At 42.1% G+C, this 23,045-nt stretch overlaps 4 protein-coding genes across 11 annotated transcripts; 2 read left to right on the top strand and 2 right to left on the bottom strand.

Annotated features, from left to right (window-relative positions):
• Positions 1–539: 539 nt before the first annotated feature.
• On the top strand, positions 540–2,999 carry LOC6613516 (beta-1,4-glucuronyltransferase 1). Of its 2 annotated transcripts, XM_002037948.2 has the most exons (4): positions 540–741; positions 1,028–1,541; positions 1,624–2,398; positions 2,456–2,999. In XM_002037948.2, the coding sequence occupies exons 2-4, from the start codon at positions 1,093–1,095 to the stop codon at positions 2,654–2,656; spliced, it is 1,425 nt and encodes a 474-aa protein (XP_002037984.2). In that variant the 5' UTR covers positions 540–741; positions 1,028–1,092; the 3' UTR covers positions 2,657–2,999. The 2 variants fall into 2 exon arrangements, with proteins under 2 accessions (XP_002037984.2, XP_032580577.1); XM_032724686.1 differs by having other exon boundaries at positions 1,624–2,999.
• LOC6613514 lies at positions 2,942–4,144 on the bottom strand. Its single transcript, XM_002037946.2, has 5 exons — positions 4,070–4,144; positions 3,879–4,011; positions 3,680–3,765; positions 3,463–3,616; positions 2,942–3,406 (listed from the first exon to the last, which is right to left on the bottom strand). Exons 1-5 carry the CDS (start codon positions 4,142–4,144, stop codon positions 3,024–3,026), a joined length of 831 nt encoding a protein of 276 aa, XP_002037982.1. The 3' UTR covers positions 2,942–3,023.
• Positions 4,027–6,071, top strand: LOC6613513. The gene is made up of 4 exons (XM_032724750.1): positions 4,027–4,529; positions 4,587–4,725; positions 4,789–4,874; positions 4,930–6,071. The coding sequence occupies exons 1-4, from the start codon at positions 4,455–4,457 to the stop codon at positions 5,596–5,598; spliced, it is 969 nt and encodes a 322-aa protein (XP_032580641.1). The 5' UTR covers positions 4,027–4,454; the 3' UTR covers positions 5,599–6,071.
• A 1,445-nt stretch (positions 6,072–7,516) lies between these two features.
• On the bottom strand, positions 7,517–14,416 carry LOC6613512 (cyclin-dependent kinase-like 1). 7 transcript variants are annotated; one of them, XM_032724730.1, is made up of 5 exons: positions 10,311–10,649; positions 10,190–10,227; positions 8,744–8,930; positions 7,814–8,686; positions 7,517–7,752 (listed from the first exon to the last, which is right to left on the bottom strand). In XM_032724730.1, exons 1-5 carry the CDS (start codon positions 10,311–10,313, stop codon positions 7,615–7,617), a joined length of 1,239 nt encoding a protein of 412 aa, XP_032580621.1. In that variant the 5' UTR covers positions 10,314–10,649; the 3' UTR covers positions 7,517–7,614. The 7 variants fall into 7 exon arrangements, with proteins under 7 accessions (XP_032580621.1, XP_032580613.1, XP_002037980.1 ...); XM_032724722.1 differs by lacking the exons at positions 10,190–10,227; positions 10,311–10,649 and adding an exon at positions 14,232–14,416; XM_002037944.2 differs by lacking the exons at positions 10,190–10,227; positions 10,311–10,649 and adding an exon at positions 12,678–12,843.
• Positions 14,417–23,045: the final 8,629 nt, after the last annotated feature.

The raw sequence follows: 23,045 nt of genomic DNA, 5'->3' as shown, positions 1-23,045 counted from the left end.
ATTTGCAATCGAGACATCGATAATGTTATCGATGACAACATCGATGTTTAAAGTACTAAAGTTAGCACACTATAAGTATCGCTCATTGGCGCCAAATTTAATGTAAATTATTTGACTAATGAAAATCACACATAATTGCACAATTTCCGAACTCTTATTAGTTTTGTTAGTTTTCCAAATCCCATTTAATTAACATAAATACGAAATGTGATATAATATGATATATACTTGAAAATCCGACTTCAAAAAACTAATTTTAAAACAATTTTCAAAGTTTTTGATTTTGCTGATTATGGTGATAAGAAATGACAATCGATTAAGTAAGAAATGTAGGTTAATGCCGTCTAATCGTCTGTTGACCAAATAGGTATTTGACCAACACTTGATTAGCGCTATCAATTGTTTATGTCCATTGAATTGATATGATAAGGATAGGAAAATACGACAATCCTGATAGCCAGACGGATAAGAAAATCACTCAAACTATTATAGCTTCGCGGGAATTTCAGTAATTTTAGTCTCTTTCCATTATTCATCGCCGACTGTTGGCTGTCTCGTTCTTGAAATAACTTTAATCTTAACAGAAAAAATCCCTCGAACGATTTGCGTGGTTTCGAACGTCATAAAATGGGATAATCATTAATCGGCAAAACTCTTGTCCATGGAAATGAAAGTGACAGCCGGAAAAGTGAAAAGTTGTTCTCTGTGTATGGAACCATAAATGCCACCGTTTTTATCAGAGTACGTAAATCATGTTCAGTTTTACTGGGTAAAAGGAGGTAGTCATCTTCATTGTGGGTCAGCCCCATTATCAGAACATTATAAAACGTCGATGAAACCCCTTGCATGCTACCACATTACACGGGATCTTATCGGATGAGTACAGCACTAATTTCAGTTCATACAATAGGCCCGTAAATTAGGCATAACTACAGTCCAAAAGCTCAGTCGCTGCCATAAACTCTTATTTGGATTTCCAAATCCATTTTTAACGGAATTATATCAACTTTTATGTTTCCGTTCACAGGTCAAAAAGTTTTTTGTGTCCTGCTAGTTAAGAGGATCCCGTGAATCAATGATCTCGAATCCAGCATGGCGGCCATAAGTTTTTGCAATACGAAATATGTCCGTCTGTGGCCAGTGCTCATACTGCTCAGTGTGGCACTCCTGCTGGTTTGGAGGAACCTGCAGCAGGCTCAGAAACTGGCATCTTCCAAAATTGTTGGGCACACATCGGTAGGACTCTTGCTGTCCAACGACTCGAAACCATCAAGCCTTTCTGCAGACTTTCATCTCGCCTATGATCACCATCCTAAATTCATACGGCGAGAGGATTCCGTTCGCACCAAGGAACTGCGATCGTTGCTCAAGTGCCGCGACCGATCGCTCCGTTTCCAGAGGCTTCAGCACGGAGATTTCTGGCTGCTCCAGAATCTTGTCTTGGGACGGAGGAGTCGGGAAGTCGGCTGTGCCGAGTCCGTGACGTACACCACCAACGGGGACTTTACGTTCTTCGATAATCTGGAAATGGTGGTCTCACGGTGAGTGCTTCTTAATCTAATAAACACTTAATAGCAATCTATATAGATTTCTTTGCGCTTGCTTAATTCACGTATTTTCCAGTTGGCGTGCCCCAGTTAGTTTTGCCATCCACACTCCAGGTTATGATTTGAACACCACACTGGATGCCATTCGGTATGTGCGAAACTGTTTGCCGGAGAGCGATAGCATCAAGGACTGGGTCTCCTTCCACGTGTACTTCCCAAACCAGCACATGCCGGACTACGTACCATACGACGAGGCCGAGGTCCTGTTGTATCCGCACATGTGCACCCTGGCCAATGGATCGTTGGTATCGCCGCCCTACACACGAATCCCAACCACGGAAAGCTACAAGTCCAGGGCCAACCTCACGTACCCCATCAATGTGGGCAGAAATATAGCCAGGCTGGCGGCCAACACCCACTTCATCTTCGCCTGCGACATCGAGCTGTATCCCAGTGTGGGCTTCGTCGACCAATTCCTGGACATGGTGGCCAGAAACCACAGTGTCCTTGCACTGGATCCGCGGCAGCGCAGAAGGGTGTATCCTCTGCCCGTCTTCGAGATCGAAACGGGTGTCCAAGTGCCGGCGGATAAGAACGAATTGTTGTCCCTCTATCGGAAGCAGCAGGCACAGGTGTTCCATCTGAAGCTTTGCCCCACATGCCACACGATTCCTGGCCAAGAAGAGTGGCTCAATCGCACCTCCCGAGCCGATGACCAGCTGCACGTGTTCAGCAAGGCGTTGCGGAAACGGAAGTTCCGAGCCTGGGAGCCCTTCTACGTAAGCGATAACACGGAGCCACTGTTCGACGAACGCGTCACGTGGGAGGGTCAGTCGAACAAGCGCATACAGGTTAGTTACTACTGTAGTTTTGCAGTTTCCGTTTCACAGTGCAACATTTTATTGAAGAACTACGCTATGTGCCTTTTGGACTACGAATACCATGTCTTGAGTCCAGCATTTCTAGTGCACAGTCCTGGCATCAAGCAATCCAGCAATGGTGACTCCACTCGTCTTCAATACGCGAAGGAAATGAGCAAATTCATTCAGAATAAAATCGAACCCGAATATCGTGTGCTCTTCGGAGAGAACTCAGCCTGCAAGACGTGACATTACTTTGATAATGTAACCAATAATGTAACTAATGAAGTTATGCCTTTTTAGGGAAAAGAGTCTATATAAATATGGTGTTACACTATTTTATTTAAATAGTATGTAAGTACATATATTTTGAACTTAATGCTCACTGCTGGCTATTCATCAATGTGCAAATATATTATGTTAAGCGATTTTATACAATTAGTAAGTCAAATAAGACCTAATGGATCGAATTCCCTATACCTAGGGAAACTGATTGCTTCACCTTAGAGCACTTGTGTTAGTAATACTGCTGTTTCATGTATTGTAATATATAGAACATAAATTTTTAATTAATTGTTTTATGAATTTTAAATTCTCTCGAGTTCCACAAATTCGTTTAGATTGCAACTCTTTCCTTGTGCAGATAGTCTTCTTTGATGGCATTGCGTAGTAAAACTTTTGACAGCAGCTCCTGCCGCTGGAAAAATTCAGAGGACTCTTCATAATTTGCTTTTTGTGGAACTTTGACATCAGTTTTTTCATCCTGCCACCACTTCAATTGTGGCACATCCCACAATTTTTGACCCGCTTTGGGCATTACGTAAATAATTATTGGTTGCTGTGTGATCGGATTTCTAGATGCCATTTCCTTGGATTGCACACCGTTTGTTACAGGATTCAAAGGATCTGGACCGTAGAGTCGTATATATCGTTGACTCCGCACCAGGAACATTATTTGCACGAAGGCAATCAACGCCAATGTGTTGTAGGCCACAAGCACTGAAAAGAAAAATGTTATCTTACACAAATGTGGCTAATCGAATTTAGTTGCTTACTTGCGTAAAATGAAAGGGCAAGGGTCATCAGTATTAAGGTGGCCAATGGCACAATGTGTCTGGCAATCCGAAGCGTTATAATGACGAGTACAACAACCTGAACTGTGTAAATGAACTCGAAGATAGCCAAAGGTATAACGTGGTATTTCTTGAGCTGCATTGAAAATAATAATTATCTTCTGAATAATTTTACTACTAAAAACATGCTCGACCTGACCTTATATGCACCATAAGCAGCCGAAACACAAGTTGCAATGTGGCAAAAGCTGTAGAGTTGAATGAACATCATCAGCTCCTTGGAATCTGTAAGGCATAAAATGATATAACTTGATAGGTTTGGTATAATTGAAAGAAACTTATAGTTTCTACAGCTAGTGGTCCTTAACCAGAATATTTGTTCTTATCAAAGAACTTACAATGTTCCGCCCAGGTGACGGACTCCTTAATAATCATGCTGGTTCTATAATGGGTTTCCAGAACGTTGATGAAGAAGAACAGGAAAGATGTTCCATCGGCGAATATCAGCCACATGAAGATGGTATTTTTTATCTAAAACCGGATGAGAATAGCTCGGATTGGCTACCATCTAATATGGGATTAAACTCACAGTGGCTGCAATGCAAATGACCAGGACACCCAGTCGCACCGAAGCACAAAAGAAGTAGCTCTCCATGAGCACCATATTGTTGTCCCAGGACCAACTGAGCCATCTGTGCTCCAATTTGGGGTCGACATTCTGTGGCTTTCCATTTGAGTTCTGGCCAACGAATGATATATGCTGGCCATTTGAATCGAAATTTGACGCTTTCAATATGAACTCGCATTACCGCAAGTATTCAGATTGGCATCTTGTACATGGTTTTGTCATTTGCTGGGCGGCAATTAGTGCGCATTTGTGTTTCTTATGTGGCCGACTAACCGAATTCCCTGTGGCACGGAGTACTCAGTTGTGATTTACTGACCGCCATTACCGGTAATATACCACATTCAATATGTTATTAATGGAATCCTATATGTGCTATTGCTCGGTGCGTCTGGGCGTCATAATCGTTTCTGTTCTGGCTATCGTAAGTTGCAATAAATCTTTCTTTTTGTCCTTTAAAACATGACCTTGCTGGTTGTAGATCCGTGAATTGGCTCATAGCATTACGCTTTTCGCGTTGGGCATCAAAGTTTTCGAGCCTTTAAACGATTTGTTCGAGCACGACGCGGAGTTTAAGAACAGAAAGTGGGTTCGAAAGTTCATCAGTTGGAGTGAAGGCGGTGGGTATTCTATAACCAAATGTGAATTATTATATATTTTGACAAATTATTTTCAATTACTAGATCCCGAGGTCTTAAGCGCAGTTGTTCACATAATATCCTTTATGCATTCGGCTGCAGCCTGCTTAAGTATTTATGGTGCTATCAAGGTATGTTAAGGATAATCCTTTCAATAGATTTGATTTATAGATTTGTTTCAACTAGTTACGGAAATGGTTTCTACTGCCCTTGGCATTCTTCGAGTTTGTCTACTTTATACACATTACGTTCCTTCATATTGTTCTGATGATCATGCTAAAGAAGCAGATTAACTTGGGCTTTCTCATCATTCTCACACTTTTGGGCTGTTTCTATATATGCAAGTATTCAGTCTTAGTTGCTATAGTCACTCACCCCCGACTTCTCTCAGTGTTTGTGGGCTACAATGCCTGCACCTGCGTGGCCATGTTCCAGATCATCGGACTGGTGAAGAGTGCCCGCTACTGCGAGCTCTACGGAGACGATCCCTTCCATCCGCTGGCCATGAGGAGCAATCGATCGAAGGATTCCGAGAAGCCGCTCCACGTGCTGCGAATGCACGAGATGCACGACACAAACATCGACGAGGAGAAACGGCTGAGCAAGCTGGGCCTGTGGCCACGTCGTCAGCCGCCGGTGGTGTCCGTCCTGCCCGTGCAGGCAGCTTATCCGCACCCACCGCTGAAGTGGTGGCAGCAGCAGGCCCTGAGCACCGGAGATGACCACCAGCCGGATCCGTCTGTCTATCGCAACTGGCACACCAACGAGCTACTCAACGGAGTGGGCGGCAATTTCCAGCGCAAGAGTGAGCTGAATCGACGCTACGCGGAGAATCAGTTGCATCGATGGTACTAATGGTGTGATCACTGGTCACAGGATAACAGTTTGACTGTTGTTAATCTATGAAAATTCACGAATTATACACAAACATCAAAAACAGTTTCATACCATACCTAAGCAACTCTTTTTAGCTGTCTTATCAAACTTTGAAGCTTTCAACTTTATTAAGTAAAAAATAAATACAGATTGTGAAGGTAACTTAGTAAGACATAAGATCATATCACAAACGTTAAACAATTTTGTAACTTCTATGAACATTTTTGTTACCACAATTTTGAAACTTTTATTCCCAAAGCAAACAGCGTGAATATAACAAGCCCTATCTGCTTATTCGATAAGTCTTCGATTCTTGTGCTCAGCACTTTACCGAGCTATGCAATTCAGCAAACCCCGTCCCAACAATATCCTTGACTCCCCAGCAGGACGAAAGTTTTCATCTCCCTGGATTTTGTTGCCTGGGCTTTTGGCGGGCACTTTGCATAAACGGCAATACAGATTATGCAACTCTGTCTGGGAGACACTTTGCATATCCTCGACCAGGAAGCGGGATGCTTCAATGGCCGGTTCGACTTACAAATGCTTTTCCCATTTTACATTCCCAACCAAGTGCACAGCGACCGGAAAAGCGGGGGAAAAGCAAGGGAAAAGCGGGGAAAAAGCAAAAGAGCAGACAGGGATGGCGATATTCGGTGGACCATTCTATTGTGTTGGCCAAACGACAAAAATCAAAATACTTAACAATTGGTGACGCTGGCAATGGAGCATGAGTCGCAGTGGATAATGCTAGGAATGCCCGGCTGGCATCCAACGATATCCTCGATTTCTCCTCTATTTTCTCAATGTTTCTCTGAGCATCTGCCAACGAAAATCCGGGCCACATGGACATGACTGGTGCCCAGGAGATTTGAGCGATATGTGTTGACACTCTTGTTGACTGTTGCCATTGAAGCCTGTGGGAATGCAGCTTCTGTTCTCACAACTTTTCTATAATTTAATTAAAAGTTTTTCGGAAAATATTGCATTCTGTTGAAAAGTACTGAAAACTGGGCAATTCCATTTATTAGCTGATATAAGCTAATAGTGCCTTAAATTCAATGATTCAACTCATGATATTGTAATATACATTAGTTGTATTTTTTCTTTACTGGCCTAGCTTCTCCTTAGAATAGTCTTAGCGCGCTATAAGCTCCACTAATCCTTTCATCACCGTGTTTGGGGCAAACATTTCTCTGACGCTTCTTGGAGGACATCAACAAAGTCCTTAGGACACGACTAGGATACACGTAAGGCGATACGTGTCGCTGATTATCTGCCGTGTGCTTAGCACTGGATTAAGCTGCCAAAAAACGTGGTATGGATGCCAGGAGGCGAGATCTGTCGACGGTGAAATACTTCAGGAGCGGAACCTCAAAAGGGGGTATCAGAAAGGATGTACCTAACAAATCCTTGCAAGTAGTTCTTGATTATTGATTAAAGACCTGCAAAACACGCATAATCAAATCAAATATAAAAGTAAATTTTCTATGATAGGCGCTCCGCAGTTTCCAATCCGCTCCTGCTTAAATAGATGTAAAAATGTGTAATCCTGTCCAGGCTCAACAAGTAGGTGAGAGTTGGAGGTGGAATGTAACCGTTTGACTAGTCGACATGACGCAAGGATTTTTAATTCGATGTACGTGTGTGTGCAAGGCTGAAAAGGATTCGAGCCAGGACGCAACTGGAAAGTGAATTAAAGATTAACTTGGAGTGATTTGCGAATCTCATGGACTAACTGAATTGAAAATTTATGGAATAAAACATTATGTAGCACATTTTATTTGATGACAGCTGAAAATTGCACTTTAGACTTAGTTACTAATTCAGTTCGGCCCGAAGGGATGAGTTGCCGTTGCCAAGTGTTTACGAACGTTCCACCCAGTGATATATTAATGGATTACTTTTACACATTTATTCCCAGCAGTAAATAAGTTAAATTTTCGGGCTCAATTCTCGCTCAAGGACATTACTTCGTTACAAATTCTCTGCTCAAACTCAAATTGTGGGCAGATGATGCTCGGTGCGATGGAGCAGGTTTGCATTCTTGTTCAGGGGCTGCAGCTTCACGTAATCTTGATGCGGGTGATGATGATGCTGCGTGCTAGGCAGCAGCGGTAGTGATGTGTTTGAAGTCTGTAATCGAAGGATATATTTAATGGATTGAATTATCCTTTAAGAGGACTGCCGTACGCACCTTTGATTTATCCCGGGCCGCCGCAATGGCCGCCGCCTGGGCAGGACCCGTCTGGAGCTGTTGGGCTGCCGTGGCCAGCATGAACTGCTGGGAGGCGAGCTGCTGCTGACGGAGATTGGCCGCCTCCAGGCTGTTGACGTGCTCCAGCTCGCGCTGCTTGGCGATGTAGTCGTCGAAGTAGGAGTGCTTTGTGAGCTTCTCGCAGGACCAGCGCTTGGTCGGGTCCTTGTCCAGGCACTTTTTCAGAAAGTCTATGGTCAAGGGGTTCTGCTGTGACTTGGCCGGCATCTTGTCCTCCAGCGGCTCCAGCGTCGGCGGCACTGGCAGCGTGATGCCCTTGAAGTACTCGTTCTGTCCGAAGATCTGGATGTGGCGCGGCAACAGGTCGCCGAGCGTCTTGCGGATCAGATAGAGCTGATCCACATCGCTGCGTCCTGGCCAGAGGGCCTCGCCCCGGACCAACTCGGCGAAGAGGCAACCGATGGCCCAGACGTCCACCGGAGTGCCGTACTGAGTATCACCCACCAGCAGCTCCGGCGCCCGGTACCACCTGGTGGCCACGTAATCCGTGTAGTTCTCGCCCGGACTGAGCATACGGGCGAAGCCGAAGTCGCACAGCTTCACCTGACCCTGGGCCGTCAGCAGGATGTTCTCCGGCTTGATGTCGCGGTGCAGGCAGCCCTGCTTGTGGCAGTAGGCCACGCCCAGCAGGGTCTGGTAGCAGATCTGTTTGGTCAGGTGCTCCGGGCAGCCCTGTGGATGCCGCTCCAGTTCGTGCAGCACGGTCAGCTCGCAGAACTCGAAGACCAGGTGGAGGCGTCGCTTTCGTCGGAACACTTCTAGCAGGGAGACAAGGTTCGGATGCTTCAGGTTCTGCAAGAAATGTCGCATGATTGAGGGATTTAAGTGATTTAAGTTGTTAAGGCTTACCTTCAGTAGCCTAATTTCTCTCAGTGCAATTTTACGAATCGCTGGATCATCCTCGGACTCCACAAACCTCTTGACCGCCACCAGAGCACCCGTTTCCCGATCCCGGCACTTGTAGACCACACCGTAGGAGCCCTCGCCCAGCCGACTGAGCTTCTCATAGCGATCCATTTTGCTGCTACCTTGTGGTCTGCAAGGAAGTTAACAGGTATGAGTTATTCCGGAATTCCCACCCAGAGTGCGGCTAACGTTCAGTTTGAGTTTGGAGTGGATTTTACCTTAAGCTCAAACATTGACCACGTTTGATGTTTGCACGTCGCATTGCTTTGCATTGGGCACACAAAATGTTTAAGAATTTTTCTGTTTGATAGCTCAGACACGAACACATATGGACTCACAGGGGCGGACTTGCATTCGAGGGTATGCGAGCGAGTATGGAGTATGATTTGATATTCGATTTGGTATTATTTCAGGGACTGTCTTACGATTTGATGTGTATGCATATATGTACAAGTTATTGTATTTGAATAGATTTGGTTTTTTGGGGATGTCCGGAACATTTTGGAGGTTTGGTTTCACAAATTCGGTATGATTTGGTTAGTCGATTTCGATGGAATGAAACAAACAACAAATGAGAGAACTTTTAGAATGAGTTATTTAGTTTGAACGTAAATTTTGGTGGGCCAAGGGAATCGTTAAACGAAAATTAATGTAAGAAAGTAATAATATAGATAATAAATAATAATGTGCCAAAGTACATTAATATAAACTTCTTCCTGCTGACTTTTTCCAATCTAAATGCAGCTAATATAGCTAATCAAATAAATCGATATTGTAAACATTCAATTGCCATTAGATACACAACCTAATCATTACTAGTCTGCCACTTATAAGCACGAGAACTAAATCGATTTTTTTGACCCAAGTATATGTACATAACCCTAAGTGGAATTGGTAACTGCAATTGTCATTGATTTGACTGTATGGACCAATGATTAATTCCATGAAATAGAAAACATTTTTACTAGTTTAAGTGGTTTCGACACTGATTTTCCAGTTTTGTTTTGCTTCGTGTAAATAAGAATTGTTCCATTGTGTCTGTTCATTAGTATTAGATTAGAAACGGAGGGTAATTAACTTTCTAGCTAGTGAACACGAAACCTAAATCGATTTTGTAGCCCCAGGTGTTCGAGAGCGTGCTCCTTTGAAATTGGCATTACCGGGCTGGTCGAGGACTTCACGGGTTGACAGTTCAATGCCAGCCACAAAACCTTAAACGGGGTAACTGAACCCTACTTGGGCCTTTCTGCATCTTTGCTAACATGTGTGTGGGTCATAAACATGGCATGCAATTAAATATTTGTGTGCTGCTGGTGGTGGCAGTGGTGGGTGGCACAAATAAATGGAAGCAACACAGGACACCGAAAACGTAGCAAGCAGATGACTTACCTAGGCACCCATCTGGCTAATATCTGACGTATTTGCAACTAGAGTTAGTTATTGAATTGTGAATGAATAGGATATAGATATATTTGATTAAAGTCTTTTGGGGAAAGTCTACGATACACACCATGCGCCGAATACTCCGCCAAGCCTGTCGATCAATAAATATTTGAATGGGTAGACCGCTTGAGCGGACGTATGTTTTGTCTGACAACCGAGCAACGAATGGGGGAAACGCTGGAGCCGACCTGGCCCCATGTCGACCACGTCGACTCCACCCCACTGGCCAATGTCATAGCAATGCGACCAAAGTTAACAAAGCAAAAAACCACAACAAAACCAAATCCATGCGCAGTTGCCCCCAAAGTTGTTCAAGAAGTTTCTCCCCTTTGTTGTTTTTTCTAGCGACTACCGGAAGACATTCAAGGTGTTCTTCTTTCCCAGCTTTCCCAGCTCCTTTCCCTACACATTTTGAGGTTACCTGCTGGAGTCCTCTGTGCAAGGAGCAGGCAGGGGAGTGGCTTATGAACCGGGTTCTTTGACACAGATTGCTAGAGGATTTCATATAGCTAAACTGGTGCAGCAGTGCAATAAGTTTGTCGTGACTACGCGCTACGTGGGCGCTTCGGGGGTGGATTCTATTTGGGGTCCTTATTACTAATTAATGTCTGAATCGCTGTGCAATTATAACAGTATTAGGGATGGCTTTTCCTGGCTGAGTAACTTAAGTATTGCTGCGCAGCTAATTTGCTTGCCAGGGGTCACTTATTGTTTAAAAACTTTAAAACTTTCACAGTTCACAGGCAAATAAGAAACTTTTATTAGCTCGAAGATAAGTTATGATGTTAATAAAAAATGTTAATTTTTTTTTAAATTTTGTTTATGAATATTCATTCTTTTATATTTTTGCTCATACCTTCGTAGGGAAAACAATTTGGATATCTCAAACATTTTCATTGTAGTATCGAATTTTTTCCAGTTCACCTTTTGTCTATATTTGGTTTGTTTCCGTGTTTACTTCACTTGGGCCAAACAAAGAGCCCTAAAACTTTTTGGCAGAACTACACGATGTGAAGACGTTAAGAGCCGGCAATCGACTGAGGTGCTTTTGGCTAGAAACGAGTTTGGAGAGCGCCGGAGTTGGTAGCAGCTCGATTGCATCAGCGGACATCGCACATACGCCGCGTTGGCCAATGGCGACTTTGATTCCTATGTTTCTGTTTGTTTTGGTCTTGCGTGTTTCATTAAAAATGCATTTAAGTGCAGTGGAAAAACACGAAGGTGAGCGTCGAACATAAATTAGGAACCATAATTACGCATACTGTATAAGCAATAAGTAAGGTATATAAAATAAGGAATTCTTTGACCGGTGTGGTTTTTTAGATCACTGGTTTCCTAGAAGTTCACCTTAAAGACCAGTATGAAGGTATAGTGACAGCACCCCACTGATTTCTTCAATTTAATTTGCATAATTACAGAGAACTCCCGTCGACCTCGTTCCAACTTAAACACCATCTGCTTGCCTGTTTATACATTTGACAGCTTTTGTTTTCCGCGAAAGCACTTTAACCTTTCCCACTTTGATTTTTCCTTTATTCTAGGCTCTTGTGGCCTTTAATTATATTTTTGTATTAATTGTTCTATGTAGTTGTTTGCGCGGCATAGCAATTATTTGTTCATGTCGTTGGCATGATGTTTGCACTCGATGTTGGGGTCAATGCTTCCCAGCTTAATGGCTCTTTGTTTATTTACCATTCTGATACTGACCGCCGGTATTTGTGTGAAATAGCAGGGCTAAAAGTTTGTGTAGTAATGGGTGTTATATAACAATTATAGGAGGCTCTTCTATTTAAGGTAAAGGAACATTCAGCTGGCCTTTAAAATATAAATTTATAAATTGAAATTTACCTATATATGAGTTTAGTTTACTAAAGTCCGATAAAATGGTCTTAAGTTTTAGCGAAACCGCATATTTTTAGATGTTCTATACTCGTACTGCCTTGTGGGCTTATTTCAAGTGTCTGTACTTGCTGAAATAGCAATAATATGTCAAGCAAATAAAGTTTTTTAGCAAAGCCCCTAACATCGCCTTGTAAAGTCCCTGAACCTTTTGTCCATATAAATATTGCGGGTTGTTGGTAAGGGTTGTGTTGACGTGGCCTTTGGGAAAACAAGCGTAAAATGCAATAAATAACAAGCCATTAATGCCGAATGCTCACACACGCACCGAGTGTCCCAAACTTTGTGCGAGGTCTGTGCAAAAAGCGTTGCCTACTTACGGGGATAGAGGAGCTGAAGCGCTTGGAGGACGAAGCAGGCATATGCGTGTGAAATCAAAGGCCAAGGCCGTTGCAACACCACCTCCACCGGCAGCGACTCAAATGTCATTGCGAAAAGTTTATCCTTTCTGCCCGTTTTAGCACTGCATTTCACTTTCATTCCGCAAAAAGTTGGCAAAGCTAATTAGGGCCACGAACGGCGCTAATCGACCCACCTGTACTGCCTGGTCTCAACTAAGTCCGGCTCATTGCACACCTGGATCTTCTGAATGAGGCGGTAGAGGAAGGAGTTCTGAAACGATTGCGGCAAGTAGAACGAGGAGCTGTGAAACATTTCACGTCGCCAGGCGTTCGCACGGCTGCAGGGTTCCAGGATGACTAAGGTTCACTTCGACGGTCTCCCGTCTATTTATTTTATCGATACATGATTTCAAATGCAGCGGACATCATGAATCCTTTATGCATGGAGCGACATTCCTTCTCAGACAGGTGCAAAAAACCGGCTCTGTTTCTGACGTGTCTCGTGCCGGCATTGCTTTGCCATTTTGTTTAATATTTTTTTGGGTCAGAAAAAAATGCGGCCGGGGGAAAGCCAAAGGAACATGCAAATGAGTCAGGCGCATTATGCGAGAAGTGAGAGTAGCAGGCCCGTCTGAGGCAGAGTTTACCACATGCCACTGCGAGGCACACGAAATCAGTGGTGCAAGCTGGAGGGAAAAAAACGGCTTGCGGGGATTCAATTATGTAAGGTGAGGCGGGCACCTGTGAGTTTTGGCATCTACTGTGGGAATGAGAGCGACTGTCAAATGCCATGAAAGCGCCAAACAAATGTAAGTATCCTGCTGGCAAACCGAAAACGCGATTCTAATTCGCGACTGTTGAAAAGTCCATTCACCAAGGGTGCTGATATAAGCAGAGCAGTTCCATTATATCATTATTTTTAGTTATTATTTTATTTAATCTCCTAAAACAACTTATAAATGATAAAATGACGAAGAAAAATATGTGACTTGTAAAAATCTTCTCCTGAACAAGTGTGCGGTGAGTACAAGTGTTATGTATCAATCATTTTTTTACAGTCTGCTTGGCAATATTTTATTCTATTTCAGTCAGATATATACAACCAATCGCACAAATATTTATATTCCTTCCAAGCAGAAGCACAAGTGTCGTTGACATTTGCCGAAAATAGGGTTTTCGTCTGCTTGGATCAAAAGCATTAAAAACCGCTACATCATCCGCTCCCATAAGTATCCAATATTCCTGCAGAGCTGCTTGTCTGGCCTGTCAGAATTCGGATGGTAAGTGGGTTGAAGTTTGGGGACAAATCCAAGCTCCAAACGCATTTCAATGCAATTTGATGTCTCTGTACTTGATTTCATCTCTTCTTGCTTTTGTTCTTCTGCAGCTTTTTTCGTGCACATATACTCGCTTTGATTGAAATTCAATTTGATTGGAGTTTTTGTCCTTTTTGGTCCTGTGGCTTCTTGGTTAGATCTTGTGTAAGTTGAGTAGCTTTTAACTGTCAGTTTTGGGCGTTCAAAGGAGGTATCTAAATGTTGGTTAGAGACCGGCAATGTTTTCATACGATGATTACTATTCACTGTAAGGTTATTCACAAGGCCCGACGTTAAGCAAAACAATATCAGGGGCAACACTCTATCTGCGCGCCAATCTTGAAGTTCAAGTTTAGGCCAAAACAATGCAAAAATGTTTGGCTAACACTTTTTGTTACCATTCAATGCAATGCAATGCCAAGTTCGACTTACCTTCTGGGCAGAAGTGGAAGGTGGTTACCAAACAGCCAGAGACGTTTCTCTCCGAACCATTTGTCCATAGACAAGCATTCGATAACTGTTTGGAAAATTGATTTTAAAGTCCCGTTCTATTTCTGGAATCTCGAAAGTGATTTCCGCATCCTGCGAGCATTTAACTAACTTGATTTTCACGCGCGAGATGCGAGGCGAATTTCGCGTCCGTTGGCTAAGAAATATTAACAAACTTTGTTTATAAGCGTAGTCCACGCCGTAAACGTAGCCGGAATTTTTATGTGCGCCGGCATTGAAAACGCCGAAGACAATGGGATGGAGTTTCCAGGGGGTGGGCTTGTTGGGGTGGTCGCGACGGTTGACATTGGCAACGCTTTGGGGCAAGAAAGCCCGGTGGGCAACGGGATGGGGATCCGAATCAGGGTTGCTCGCCTTGTATTTTGGTTATTAATAGTGTTGTTATAGCGCATGCCGTTGTTTATGTTTGCGTTGTCAATCTGTTGTCACTAAAAACAAACAGCAAATTTGAGCTCAGTTCACGCTTTGATTTCAAATATTTCTAGTTCAGCTTTTCCAAGCGGAATTTTAGCTTGGTGTGTGGGTAGTTATGGGTTTGAATGGACATCGCTTCGGAAGCAATTACGAAAAAATGAGATATCATTTTCTGTTGCCATTCTAGGTATTTATATCTACATAATGCTCAAAGCATTTATTAATCACCGATCGTTGATTGAACCGGTTTGCGTGACCAGGGAGTGACCTTAGATTGACTTATTAAGTTATGTTATAATATCAAAAAGCAGGCATTTACCTATTTTTAGTGCACAGAAAACTCTATGGGTCTTAAGACCTTTTTAAATGTAACAGAAGGTGTACTTGTTGCTAAATTTTCTTATTAAATATGATATTTAAAAGATGTGAAAATAACAGAAAACCTACAGTCACTAGACAAGTATTTGTGTATAATTTATTATTAATGGATATTTTTAATCGGCTTGACGAAAGCTTCCAAGATATCTAGAATAGGCAGCGAAAGAGCCGCGAAAGCTTTTAACTAGCCAATTTTAAGGCTGGCAACGCCTCGAGCCTTTTCCGGTTGCCAAAGTAACGGCAAAAGGGAAACCGTGAAACTTCACCGCCAACCAATACACACACATAACGAAGGAGCGGCCACACACAAGCAAATACCAAAAGCCGGCCAGCATATGCCAGCGAACTAACACACAGATATGTACCGTTGCACACGTGTGCTCACACATACATTTATATTGTAGCGTTGAATGCGCTTTGCATTTTAAGCTTTTCTCTTCCACTGCGGCCGTTGTTTTAGTTTCATTTTTTGTGGGGATTTGTTTTCTTTTTTTTTTGCGATTTTATTGTTTTTTTTTAGCGGCAACGCACAACAAAAAGACAAAAGAATGGCCGAAATGAGATAACCTTTAAAAGCTGCTCGTATGCTAAAACTAAATAACGGCATTAGAGCCAAATGGCAACCAGGACATGGAGGTAGACCAACTGCAAGTACTCATGTGTGTGTGTGTGGGTAGTAATACCGTTTGTTTGGAGTACAGCAACTGAAGCCGTGCCTCTCACGTATCTACTACTCTCCTCTTTGGTACCCTGTATTTCCTGCTAATTCAATGAACATTAATATAATGACATGCTTCAAATAAATTTATATAGAACGGAATCGGTAAGGATAAGATTGTTGTCTTGGAAAATGGCATGTTTAAAAATTTAAATATTTGAAAGATTATAAAAGATTGAAAGATTCATTTGTCAATATATATATTATATGTCGTTTATTCAAGGGTATCTCACAGTCGGATAACTACTCATGAAGCTCTAAGAATTTAGTTGCCCAGGACAACTGAAAAAGGCAACTTGAAAGCAACAACAAATGCAAATTGCTGGCTCGCTCACTCTCTTCTCTCTCTTCCTCTCGTGTGTTACAAATGAGTGCAATTGTTTTCCATGTGCAGCAAATTTTTATGATTATCCCTCTTTTTTGTTGACGGTGGCTGGGAATCCCCCAGCATTCTGCCGTCAGCTTTAGGTTGTTGCGAAATTTGGATAACTAGGTGCACGGTAGGATCTGGAAAGCGGAGAAGAAAGCCGAAACGAAAGGAAAGGAGCAGAAAGGAAAAGCTTTAGCAGAGCAGGATTAACACCTGTTTTGTGTGCAGCGCCAAGCCTCGAATTTATTGTGTTTGTTTACAAGCTTTTTGCGTGCGCAAATTTTGTGAATTGGACCAAGTTATGAGTGCCAGCGCCTTTGGGCCCTCATTTCCCGGGCTCACGCAACGGAATTTCCACCAGCGGCGACTTAACGCAAAATTATGGTCCGCCCAGATAATGTGAAAAGGAAAGTGCAGCGGACCAGTTTTCCAGGCCGCATTCCGTTTGCATTAGTAGTGACATTCTAATATGCACGAAGCCGTGGAAAAATGGAAAGTTTGCGATATCTGGGGAATTGCTGTGGCGATACCAAGATTAAGAAGATCTGGAGTTTGGGATTTTTGCAAGTTGATAACCGCTATTTGCACAAAGGGTAAATCTCAAAGTAGCTGAAAGATGCCAAAACGCACACTTCACAGATATATTTTATTATTTTTAATAGTTGTAAGTATATATTGGCGATCAATAGCTCGAACATATATCTTAGTAATATATCTTAAGTAATTCAGTACATTATCCTTAAATCAAGTTATTGCTCTTATATTAGTTTACTTTTTATTAAGTTTCCAAATAAGCTAATATCTTTAGCCAGCTGCTATTAATTTTTTGTAAAACCGCCATTTTCTGAACTTCCCTTGGGTATTAACTGGTGGCTACATAATTGTGGTCAGAAAGCACACATATTTATAGTAAGCGAAAAAATTAAAATGAAGCAAAATGGATGCCTGGGAAAAAACTTTCACTGGCATCTTCCGCACAACCCCCCTTTCACACATTACGGCCACAACAACCTTGTGAAAAAGTTCCATAACAAAATTTATGCGCGTAACTGGGCGCAGTGAAAGGAAAACTGCTGAAAAAGTAGCAGAAAAGTGGGGAACGGGGTGGAAGGGGAGTCTCCCTCCACTAGTACAACTTTTAAATAAATTTCTAAATACTCAAGTTGCGCTTTCTCCACTCGCCTCGAGACGATCGCAGGCAAACGTGGCAAAGTTTAAATGGCTGGAAAGAAATGCACGACTTTTTCAATGATGATGATGACGATGGGGGTTAAGGTGCTGGGTACTGGGGAATTGGTTGGTATTCTTGCCCAGCACTTTTGACTTTTGCGGTGGCAAAGTGTTCCTCCACCTGGACAGGAGTTTCGGAACGAGTTCGAGCTCGGTCTCGCCTCCTCGGTGTTTGTACAAGAATTTATGTTAATAACTTTTCGTTTAAGTGTGTTGGTTTGTGTAAAGTTATGTTGCTGATAATGGAATTGATAGCGTTGTAAATATTCTATATATTGGTGTTTTTACTTCAGGAGCCACGCTAACCACTTTCTGACTTCTTCGCAAGTGAAGTCAGTCAGAAACTGAAAAATCTGATTTTTCCAACGGGTACACACTGGTCCGAAGCTCTCACTTAATTTAAGCTTACCAATTGGTAAGAAGTTTGGGAATACTTTGTTGAGTAGAGCTTTGTTGGTGGCATTACGAGCTTTTGAAGTTCAGAGCTTAACTTATTTAGGATAAACGTGTGGCCAACTTGGCGTATGAGTAATATTTAAGGAAGTTCAACCTTCCTTATAGACCTACTTATAATCCGACTCAGGGTATCAAATATTTTAAAATTATTTTTACATTTAATCACTTTCTAGGAAGTAAACTTTTTAAGCGTATAGAAGGCTTCATTATACGCACTTTGCACTTGAACCGATGCCACTTACTGAATATAAGCCCATGGCTTCCACTATTGTCAGGCACGCCTACTCCGTTTCAGCCCTCATGTTTATGGGCGGAAATTACATGGCAATCAAAACATAAGCGCTAGTTGACTGCTGTTTTGGGCCCGGTGCCTATGCAAATGTCTGTGGTCAATGTGCATACCAATTCGGTGCACAACACCGCCCAGTGCAGCAAAGCGCTGCAGAACCAACCTACGGAATCAGAGATGAGTACCTTGTGTAGTTCACTGTGTTTTGCCATCTTTCCTAATACACCTATTTTATTCAATAGTATTATTGTTTGAGTCTGAGCTTTAATGTGAGCCATGGCCAACATTTTTACATAAATAATCATTGTTTAGAAAAGATTCCCAAAATTCCAATTATTTTCAAATATGTAAGTTGCAATTAAGTTAACTTTCCTCAAAAATTCTGAAATAGTTGAAGCATCTCTAAAAGTGGTGCCTGTGCACAGTGGTCTGATTTTCATGAATGTGTCAGAAATAAAATAATTTAATCTAAAAAAAATTACTTGTTTCGAAAGACCAGTATATTTTTTACTATCAAAAGGTTTTATTTTTATTAAAGAACAGGTTTTGAAGGAAGATGCTGTTTTTTCCATGTGCCACAGTTCACTGTGCGATGGATGGATCTCGGGCCCATAAGGACGACCCGTCATCGTCGATGGCATTTGGCTTTAATTGCCATCGTGTATAGATGGCTCTCACATGCTTGTTATGACGTTTTGGTTTATGTGCCTCAAACTATGTTAAACTTGCCAAAACCCTCAAAACTGTTGATGTATAGGTGTGAATATGATTGGCTTATGTGTGTATACATATAGGGATGTGGTAACTGTGTGTGTTTAGGGCTTAAGATATATTAAACGAATCTCTATAACCATGTTTAAATTTTATATATGCTCATGCCCAATACTTTGCATTTTAATTGAAAGATTTTTGGGTTCTCGATCAAGTGGCATACGAGCCACTTGAAACAATTCTTCTGTTTAAACTGCTGCACCGTTGCCGTTCAATCTACAAATTACATTGTATGGTAAAACGAATCAAAAAATTTGCCATAGCACATATTTGCCTGAAAGTTTGAACGCCAGCAGTAGCAAGCCTAAACTACGCGTTGGGTTTTAGTTTCCAGACCCGTACTGCGGCCCAAACTACTTTTGATTACTGCTGCAAGTACAATGAAGCTTCACCCATTGGCTGCAGCAGGCAGTCGAGCATAACTTTTGACTCCATCGACTGCCCCCCATCCATCCACCGGGATCCGTTCGATCCGTCCTCCCCTGAAATTCGATAGTTTTGGGAGCATGGCGAAAGTTTCTGGGGAGTAAGCAAGGGTGGTGAAGTGTGGGTTGGAGCTCCTCGGTGGAGCGCTTATGCAGCGCATTGATTAAATTTGACTTGAATTGCATTACGCAGGCATTTGCATGGGAAGGAGTGTAGCATCGTTTTAGGCGCTTGTGCCTGAAATTGGATTCTGTTAGACACACTGGCTCAATTGTTGGACGGACTGCTATTGCTGCCGCTGCTGCTGCCACTTGTTGACATTCGGGGAATGCCGAAACTGCTTTTCGAAGGGTTTTATTTATTGGTTTAATTGAGTGCCTTGAGCAGGATGAAGTTTTTACCATTCACATTTTGTGGCACACTTTACGAGCTTTCCTTCAAAATTTTCGTATCAGCTCGTGCACGTCGAAAAGTTTCCACTTCCACTTCCACATCCATGGGCGGGTGCTTAGTCATCTCCAAACAGCTCAATAATTTCACCATCCACTCGCGAGCCATAAAAAAGCAGCCAGGACTTAGTTAAGATCTCGTGTGTGATGCGAGTGCTTGGTAATGGTGGCCACATGGTGGTAATGGTGGCCGTCATAACTGCGGCCCCAGTTTTTGCTCTGCCCCCCAAAAGTTTTGTCTTCCAGCAGCAGTAGTTTCCGGCTTATTGTTATTTTTGTGGCCGCGTAATGTGCCACGTACATTAGGAAACGTTAAAGTGGCATAAAAACCAGAACAAGGAAACGGCGCAACAGTCAGCGACAACAATGTGACACCTGTTTTTGTCCGCCATTTTGTCAGGCTTTCTACTGCAGATGCCAGTGTGTTTGCGTGTGTGAGTTAGTGTGCCACGGGTGACATTTATGTGCAGCTCGACATTTTATTTTCAGTTCAATGCACGGCGAAAATTGCTCATGAAGTGCACCATGACTTGCCATTGGGGACTGCAGTGCAAAAAGCGCAGAATGAGAAGTGGAAACGACTTCCCACACATACATATAAAACCTAATTCAATGATTGGAAAATATATTAGAAATTCAGTGGATAAGCAATAATATGCGATTCACTTTGCTCACTTAATGAAAATTCTGTGAAAAGCCAATTCTCGATTTTCTCAAAGTGTAAGGAGCATCAAGTTTTGAATTTGCATCATCTTCATTGCATATTTTCTCTATTTTAGCTTTCGATTTCCGTTCTTCTCGTGTTGCGGAGTTTCATCAAACAGTCGAAGAATTTTATTAAAAATCCAAGTGCAAAGAGCAAGTGTAGGTCTGTGGTTATTGCGCTTGGCTAACTATTACTTTCATCATTGTCCCGCGGCGCATAAAATCTTTGCTTAAAGTTTTCTCCTCATTACTGCACTGGCTGCCAGCTAAGAAACGCGCCATGAAAAATACAAGCCCAAAAGTTTTCCCATTTTGGCGCCCCAAACAGCTAATGAAACATAATCATTATGTAATAATTAGTGGCACACACTAAGTCACGGCCGGAAGAGGATAATCTGCCACCCCCTTACACAAGACGGCAGTGTAAAGCGGCTTTTCCGAGACCAGGGAGCAAAATCTCGACAAGCTAATAATGCAAACAACTTTTTGGGAAGGGGACCTCTGTCTGGTGGGTGTTGCGACTGAGTCCTGAGTCCTAAGACCTTAGCCTGTTGTTATGGCTGTTCATTCGGGCCCGGAATTGGTCAAGCGAGTAATTATCGCAATTGTCGTTCATCGTAACGCTTTGTTGACTCCTGAGGTGTTAACGGGGCGGAAATTCATTCGTCTTAATGATATTAAATGGATTTGCCGAGCTCTTTTTTTTCTTCAGCTTGTCCGCCACAGCGAATACTTAATATATGGCCAATGCATTGCGCATACGCCGTGGCGGACAGGCGCACAATTTGCGGTACGGCAGTTTAGCCGTAAGTGCAATTTAGTTAATTTAGCACTTAATTAACTTAAGGTTTTACAGGGAGTGAAGTGCTGGCTGGGGGAAGTTCGAAAGCAATTGAAATGCGCATTGGGGCCAGTGGCTGTCGGAAAAACTCAGCTGCAAACAAAACTTTCCTTCATTTATGTATTTATTTTTTCTGCTCGGCTATTTAACTGGCTGGATAAAGTTTTTTAAACAGCGCTGGTGTGTTTTCTGCCCGTTGTTCGCTGTTAGTTTTGTTGTGGGTGTTGTTTATTTGCGGTCAACAAACAACACTGCTGCCAATTGATCTTTTTTCCTTCAATTTTTTTAGCAACGCCCGCAGCTCAGAGATCGACTTGGCTAGTGATCCAGATAAACTTTACTTGGTCGGAAACGCTTCTTTCTGCCTCAGCGCTGATTACCACCTCCTATGTCATCGCGTATTGAGTTTAATACAATACTCAATTTATAATACTAATAAATTAATATATTTAATAAAAAAAAAATAAAAAGCTATTTTTATACGAATCAAAAACAAGAAATAACTTAAAATATAAAGGACCTAAAAAAGCACTAAGGTGAAATCAGATCAAATTAATTGAATGCATTTTTTATAGAATTTTTCCGGTTTTGTGTATCATTTTTGCATATTTCGGTATCGATTGCATTTTTTCACTTGAACGTGCATTTTGGTTAAGCTAAGTATGCACGGAATCTGTGCAAGAATTTTTTGTGCTTCGCTGAAAAGCAGCAGTTTGTGGGATTTTGTGAGCAAAAGCGAAAAATCCATTTTAATTGATTTGTGACGAGGAATATATACTGTGGCGGCTAGGGAGGAGCAATTAAAGTAAAAATTAAAATTATTTATTATATGAAAATATTTCGATGTGTGTGTGCTTTCGTTGGCAACTTGCAACGCGCTCAATTGTGTTTTTCCTGTTCGCAGAAATAAAAAGAAAAGCATAGAAAAGCATGCCAAAGAACAGATTTCCGCCCAACAATGCCAAGTTTCCACACACTCCTCTTCTCGTGTAAGAGTCTCTTGAACTCTTTTCAATAATTTTAAGATGCACATATATAAACAAATAAATAATATGTCTTGCCCAACTCTTGGTTCGATACAAAGAAGAAAAAAACAAAAATGCTGAATAAATGGCAAAAGCCTTTTGGCTCTGCCTTTTTGACACAGATATGAAGGGTGCGAAAGCGACTTGGATTTGCATTTAGTAATTGAATTTTGTTGTGCAATTTATTCCTGCTTATACTCGTGCCAATGCAGTGCAAAAAATAAATATATACAAGTTCGTTTCGATTATACGAATAAATTTATGACTTGCACTTGTATGATGTGGTTTAAAAATAGGATTTAAAGTGTAAAGTCGAGATACTTGGCCAATTCGTTAAAGAGTGAATAGTCTTAGAATGCAGGCCACGATTATCAATTTTCAGCTAAAATTTGATCACCTGCACTCACACATTAAATTGGCTGAAATTGGATTGCTGCACATGCATTCAACCTGTTACAATTTCAGCTCCGACCAGTTGCTGTTTATGGTCCTGCCGCCTCTCCCAGGAGACCTCAATTGAGGCCAGGATATTGGAAGCTGATTTTTACGATAATGTAGATGAAGAACTTGCCGTGGGTCAGATCGTTAAATCCGAGAGAGTCAATGGGTTCGACGTCCGAGCGGCTACTTTAAACTCCATTAGGTCATATTTACGGCACAAGTT

The sequence above is a fragment of the Drosophila sechellia genome, chromosome 2L (assembly GCF_004382195.2).
Source record: "Drosophila sechellia strain sech25 chromosome 2L, ASM438219v1, whole genome shotgun sequence".
Taxonomy (NCBI): domain Eukaryota; kingdom Metazoa; phylum Arthropoda; class Insecta; order Diptera; family Drosophilidae; genus Drosophila; species Drosophila sechellia.
Note: the sequence above shows the minus strand (reverse complement) of the source record. Positions and strands in the feature narration are given on the sequence as shown.